The 6535-nt window shown below is 52.0% G+C and overlaps 1 protein-coding gene across 1 annotated transcript; it reads right to left on the bottom strand.

Moving 5' to 3' along the window:
- Window positions 1–827: 827 nt before the first annotated feature.
- SPC24 (SPC24 component of NDC80 kinetochore complex) lies at window positions 828–4905 on the bottom strand. The gene is made up of 5 exons (XM_077121776.1): window positions 4698–4905; window positions 1457–1601; window positions 1253–1357; window positions 1072–1148; window positions 828–990 (listed from the first exon to the last, which is right to left on the bottom strand). Exons 1-5 carry the CDS (start codon window positions 4855–4857, stop codon window positions 878–880), a joined length of 600 nt encoding a protein of 199 aa, XP_076977891.1. The 5' UTR covers window positions 4858–4905; the 3' UTR covers window positions 828–877.
- Between the last annotated feature and the right edge of the window lie 1630 nt (window positions 4906–6535).

Below are 6535 nucleotides of genomic sequence, written 5' to 3'. Positions count from 1 at the left end.
AATTTTTTGGAGGGAGACCAATTGCGGGTGGGACATTTTGATTAGGTCGTTTCCATGGAGATGTGACCCTGTCCATTCAAGGTGGGTCTTAATCCAGTTACTGGAGTCATTTAAGAAAGGGACATTTTGGAAAGAACGCAGATGTTTGGAGATGCAGAAGGAAATCGCCCCAGCAGAAGCCAGAATGACCCACAGGAGCTGAAGTATTTTGAAACCAGTGCAGGAGAGAAGGGCCAGCAGACATCACCATATGCCTGTGGTCCTTTGGGTTGGGGAACCCTCAACATGCTGCCTGGAGCCTGGCTTCACCCACAGGCCCTCCCGGACATCCTACCTCCTGCATTCATCCACCCCCATCTTTCCCGCTGCCCGAGCTGCCCCGGAATGGACACCCCTTGCAGTGACCATCACCCCCACCCTCTGAGAGGTCCTGACCCTGTCCGTGAGGCATGCATTCCCGCAGCACCCTGCACGCTCTCGGCTCAGGGTGATGGGCTGCAGGAACGTTCAGGCTGCCCTGCCCTCTGAGGAGGTCCTAGTCCCTTTTGTCTGTCTCTAGTACCCAGCACAGTTCTGGGCACACAGGGTCACTCAGGAAAGATAAAACAGGGCTGAGCTTGAATGGAGAGTGATCGCCATCTGGAATCTGTCATCTTATACCACAGTGTCCCCTGTACAGCATTGTCACAGATGTGACATCCCAGGGCCAGCACAGTCAAATGAGTCCCCAATGGGTACCTGGCCTGAGGCCGAAACTGAGGGGAAAAGAAAGCCAGGAAACAGCCCACTTATGTATAAATGTTTAATCGTACGCTGGCTCCTCCCACCCCCCCACCCCCACCCCCCGCCATGGGCAAGAACACGACATCCACGCAGCTCAGGGCTGCCACTCTGTGTCCACCAAGCTCCAGAGATAGTCGCTGATGAATTTCTGGGAGAGCTGGGTGCTGTCCAGGTGGATGGGCTGGGCAACGCTGGGGCCGTGATGGACTGCGGCGCAGCTGTAAGGAAAACGCGGGGCGGCTCGGCTTGGCCCAGCCCCACCCGGCCCCCCCAGCAGGGAAAGGATACTGCCTCTGATCAGCCCCGGCTCACACTCATAATCCCACTCAATCTTGCTGATCCGGCGGTAAAGCTGAGCCACGTACCTGGACCAGGAGAGGAGAAAAGGAGAGGTTACCCCAACTGCGGCTCCCGGGGACTGCCAGGCCAGAGGCAGGCCCTCTCATACGCATCCCGTGGGGGAACCTACATGGCTGAAGGGATGGTGACTGTCGTGTCTTCGTCCACCTCCCTCTCCTGTCTCTGGAGGTTGGCTTCTGTCTCCTTCAGCTCCTTCAGCTCCTGGGAGAGCTGCGTGGGGCAGGCAGTTAAGGAGCACTGCCGGGGAGGGTGGCCGCACGCTCACACCAGGAGGAACTCAAGCTATGCCTTCCATGCACACAGAAAAGGATATAGGAGGGTGGCCTTCAAGCAGGTGTCCTCCTCACTGGCTTTCTGAAGCTCGGCCTCAAGCTGCTGCAGTTCCACGCCCCCCTGGCTCGCCTTCTCCTTGGCGTCCAGAAGGCTCTGGGCCACTTCTTTCTCCATGGTGAGGATCTCTGCAGGATTGGGGAGTTGGCTCGGCCCCGCTTGTAGGCTCCCCAGGTCTGCCCTTCAGCCAGGAGCCCGAGTGTGTGCAGGAGCCCAGCAGCTTCACCCACTCCCATTCACAAAGATTTCGGCCACTTCTGGGTCTGCAGCTCCAGAGTCAGCGCGCCCTGCTCCCCAGCGCCACCCCGATGGTTCCACCCGGACCCTGGTAAGTACTTCCACTTCATTGGAACAAAGTTGAAGACACCAAACCAACACAATCTGAATCTTCTCTCCACACCTAATCTTAATTTATGATATCACAGTCGATGCCCAAAGAGAGTGGGACTCCCTTTCCACATCCACTTGGCTATCCAAGCCTGGCAGCTCCTCTTCCTGCTCAGTTCAAGCCCTTTGCCTGAGGGATGTCCCCCCATCACCCCTCCAGGACCACTGTGCAGCCTCCACACAGCTGCGCCCTGCTTTGGTCTCTCCCTGGGCCAATCCATTGTCCTTTCTGCCTCCAGAGTGACTGTGCTGCTGCCCAGATGCAAAGGATTCCCCTGCTCAAAGGCCTCCCATAGCTCCCCGGTGTCTCTGGACAAAGTACAGATCCCCTCCGGTGTTTTGCCATCTTCACCAGTTCCCTTCCCCCACTTCATATACTGTTCTCTCTGCTCTGGCCAAAGAGACCCTTCATCATTTTGCAAACATGCCACTGTTTTCACAATCCTGGGCCTCGCCTCCCTGCCCTCTCTGGGATGCCCCTCTGCCTCACACCGTCTCGTGCCCAGCCTTCCAGACCTCCTGGGTACAGCAGCTTGGCAGCGAGGTGTCCCCCTCCCGCTCCTGAGGCACAGCTATGCTTCCACAAGCACCCCGGCACATGGAGTCACGTGCTCCACGGCTTCCTTCCTCGTGGCATGTTCACCATCTATTTCCAGCTCCTATCCGGAGTGAACATGGGTTGAACAAAACACCCAGAAAGATCAAAAACATCTTACAAAGACAACAGTGTTCCTTTCCAGGGAGTCAGAGAAAGGCATAGATTAAAATGCCTCCCAAAGGCCACCAAAGTTTCAATTTTTAAAAATCTATGTCATGTTACTTTCTAACTTCTTATCAAAGTACTAAATATAAATGATTGCAAGAATTCAGATAAACATACATACACCTCTACCCCTCACCCATCTGAAGCAGTCACTTTCAACCCTTAGCTGTTTTCTTTGGCACCAACCTCCCTATTTCAAAGCGATTTGCTTATGCGGCTGTTTCTTGGTTTGTCTGCTTTAGACAGTGCTTGCTGCTTTCTTGTTATGACAGTGGAAGGCCCGGCCTCTCCACAGCTCTCCCTCCCCACCCATCTTCCCAAAAGACAACCAAGTCCTCTCTGATTCTCCTAAGGCAGGGGCAGCAGTCCCTGGAGCTATCTTTTCCATAATAACACACCGTAAACTGAGTGTGTGCTAAGAGCCATGTAGTAACTAACTAGGAGTTCGCAAGCATTTCATTCTCACTACAAGCGTCTAAGGGAGATGTCAGTCCCTCCCCACCTTTGAGAGGTGAAGGAGCAGCCCAGAGAGGTGCAGCAATCACCCATAGGCACACAGCCCCAAAGCTTGGATTTGAGCTGATGCATTTGACCCAAATCCCCAACATCCTCAAACGCTGCCTCTCAGTCTCCCCCAAGCCCCTACCCCATCTGCTTTGCTAAAACTCAGGTGGGCTGGGTCGCAGGGGCAGACGCTCTTGCTTAGAATAACATCCAGACTCCTCTGAGTGCTCCCGAGACCTGGCAGGCTTTGGGCCCTGCTGACCTCATCTTCTACGAGGCTCCTTCTCACCCCAGGACCTTTGCATCTGCATCCCTTCTGCCAGGAGTGCTCCTCCCTTGAGCCATCCCACCAGGCTGCACAGGTCATTCAGGTCTCAACTCAAACAGCTGCACCTCATAAAACAGGGCTGTGTAAAAGGCATTACATCCCCCTGGCTCAAAGAACAGCAACACCTGCCCAGGGCTAAAGGGGTGCTCCCTGCCATGAACACAAACTCAAACACAAACACACACACATACACACGACTCAGCGAGAGGTGCTCGCTAGCAGCAGTCCCATTTCACAGCGGAAGAAGACGAGGCTTGTCGAGGAAAGTCACTCCACTGGAACCACAGGGCTCAGGATACTGCTGAAATCCAGACTGAAGGCTCTGGGAGAGCCACTCTCACTTGCAGGAGAGGCTGGAGCTACCTCCATCTGCGGCTTGTTAAGACAGTTTTCTGAGCTGAGTGTCTCCTTATCTTTAAGGGTCTTACATTCGATACTGTCTTGGATTCTATGAACACAGTAATATTTACCCAGTAGGTAAACCACAAGGTGTTTCAGCCACATCAATTTACTTAATCCTTACCACAAACTTCACTCCCTCCTCACCTCCTGCTTTCTGTTTAAACATCACCTTCCCAGAGGCCTTCACGCCAAGATATCACTCTTTATGCAGCCTAATTTTTCCCATTAGCCCATCGCCTCCTGACACAGCCTTGCTCCTTGTTTATCCTGTCTTCCCCACTACCATGTCAGCCCTGCAAAAGGCAGGGCGCTTGTCTGTTTGGTTCCCAGCTGCCTCCCACTCCCACCCCACCATCCCACCCAGGGCCTGGCACTGTAACTGGGATGGCATACAGCAGGAGCTCAGTACAACAGCTGGCCACCTAAGGAAGGAGGTGCCGACTATCATTATAAGCAGTTTACAAAAGCAACGCAGGTCCAGAGACCTTAAATAGCTCGCCCAAAAACTGGAAAATGGGGGTGCTGAGATTACAATATGGCGCTTTAACTCCCGAGCCCCGCTTCAAACCCCGAGCCTCCCAACTCCTGCTCACCAGGTGCTCAGAATGGGCCAGGCTCCATGAACTCCTATGTTAACCACTAAACCCTTAGAGGCGAAGGCCATCACGAAGCCCATGGCATGGACCGGGAAACTGAGGCTTAGAGTGGGCGGCAGAGCCGCTCGCCGTTCCCACAGGGGGCAGGTCAGGGGATGAGGGAGCACAGGTGGGAGGGGGGTCTCGAAGACGGCCTGGCTGCCCCTCCCGTGGCGCGGGTCCCGGCCCCGGCCCCGGCCCTCACCTTTCAGCCGCTGCTCAGCACCGTCCTGCGTCTCCAGCAGCCGCCCCAACACCTGCTCGTGGCGCCCCAGCAGCCGCCGTTGCTGCGCCTCGGCCCGGTTGGTGCCCAGCAGGCTCAGCAGCCCCTGGCTCAGCTCCTCCATGTCACGGAAAGCCGCCATGACTCCACGGCGACCTCTACCACCCACCCGCGCAAATTTGACAACGCGCGGGGCCCGCCCCTTCCGGAAGGAGCCCATCTTCATTGGTTTGCTTCCCCGTCAGTCATTAGCGCGGGGCCGCCTCTGGGCGACAGGTCTGATGCGTCTACGCCGGCGCCTCTGTCAATCTTCGTCGGTGACCAATTGGCGCGGAGAGGGGCGGCCTCGGAAGGCCAGCCCGACGCGCCTGCGCAGGCTGGAAAGCGGCTGAGCGAACCTCTGGCTGTTTGCTTCTGCATTGATTAAGCGCCTGTTGTACGCGGGGCGCGGTCCTGGGGACGAGTCCGTGAACCGTTTCTCTTGGAGCTGACGTTCTACAGTGCTTGCGTGGGTAACATACAATGAACATAGTAAATAACTAAATTCTCTAAGAGGCTGCCTAGCAGAATGGACTCTGCCACTAGATTTACTGGGTTCGAATCCCAGCTTTGCCACTCGCTGGCTGTGTTGCTCTGGGCCAATCACTTCACCCTTCAGTGATTGAAATCATGACCAGCATTTTCTACAAAATAGTATAGGAAAAAAAATCAATACACTGCATACAGAAAGGTGAGTATTGTTTTGGGAAATGCTGGACATTTGTGTATATTTGTATTTGTATTGTGTATTCCATGCTTGCCACTCCTCATCAAGAAATGGGCTCAACAAAACGACAAGCAAACTCACTGCCCTCCCCCTCTCTACTGAGACATGACTCCCAGGGATGTGGACCTTCCTAGCAACCTGGGACAGAAATCCTAGAATGAGCTGGGACTCAGCTCCAGGGGATTGAGAAAACCTTCTCGACCAAAAGGGGAAAGAGAGAAATGAGACAAAATAAAGTGTCAATGACTGAGAGATTCCAAACGGAGGCGAAAGTTTATCCTGGAGGTTATTCTTATGCATTATATAAATATCACCTTTTTAGTTAAGGCATAACAGAGAGAATAGAGGGAACTGCCTGAAAATGTAGAGCTGTGTTCCAGTAGCCATGTTTCTTGAAGATGATACAGCTTTCACAATGTGACTGTGTGATAGTGAAAATCTTGTGTCTGATGCTGCCTTTATCTACCTTATCAACAGATGAATAAAAATATGGATTAAAAACAAATAAAATAATAGGGGGAACAAATATAAAAATAAATTTAGTAGATTGAAATCCTAGTGATGAATGGGAGGGGTAAGAGGTATGGTAGGTATGAATTTTTATTGTTTTCGTTTTCTGAATTGATGCAAGTGTTCTAAGAAATGATGATGATGATGAGTATACAACAATGTGATGAAAAAAGTTCATATTGTATGTTGATTGGTTTTATTAATAAAAATTAAAATAAATTTAGATTGAAATGCTAATGATCAATGAAAGGGAGGGGTAAGGGATATGGTATGTATGAATTTTTTGTTTTCTTTTTATTTCTTTTTCTGAATTGATGCAAATGTTCTAAGAAATGATCATAATGATGAATATACAAAAACAAAAAACTGCAAGCTGTCAGAGAGAGTTGGAGCCATTTTTCCTTGCCTTCTGCTAGGTTTTGCTGGCTCCCACCTTCCTGCTCTCCCCTTCCTTTCACTCTTTTTTTATTTCTAGCAATAAACCCCTTAAGCTTTAAAAAAAAAATGGAATGATCATATGGTAAGAATGTTTGTGTTTGCATGT

The sequence above is a fragment of the Tamandua tetradactyla genome, chromosome 11 (assembly GCF_023851605.1).
Source record: "Tamandua tetradactyla isolate mTamTet1 chromosome 11, mTamTet1.pri, whole genome shotgun sequence".
NCBI classification, from domain to species: Eukaryota; Metazoa; Chordata; class Mammalia; order Pilosa; family Myrmecophagidae; genus Tamandua; species Tamandua tetradactyla.
This window is presented reverse-complemented; position numbering and strand designations above follow the sequence as displayed.

Excerpts from the sequence above, each read along its gene's own strand:
- SPC24 (XM_077121776.1), bottom strand. The coding sequence starts at position 4,857 with ATGGCGGCTTTCCGTGACATGGAGGAGCTGAGCCAGGGGCTGCTGAGC. Across the intron at positions 1,602-4,697 it reads TGCTGAGCAGCGGCTGAAAG|AGATCCTCACCATGGAGAAA; the intron begins GTGAGGGCCGGG and ends CCAATCCTGCAG. Across the intron at positions 1,358-1,456 it reads TGCTTGAAGGCCACCCTCCT|GCAGCTCTCCCAGGAGCTGA; the intron begins ATATCCTTTTCT and ends TGCCTGCCCCAC.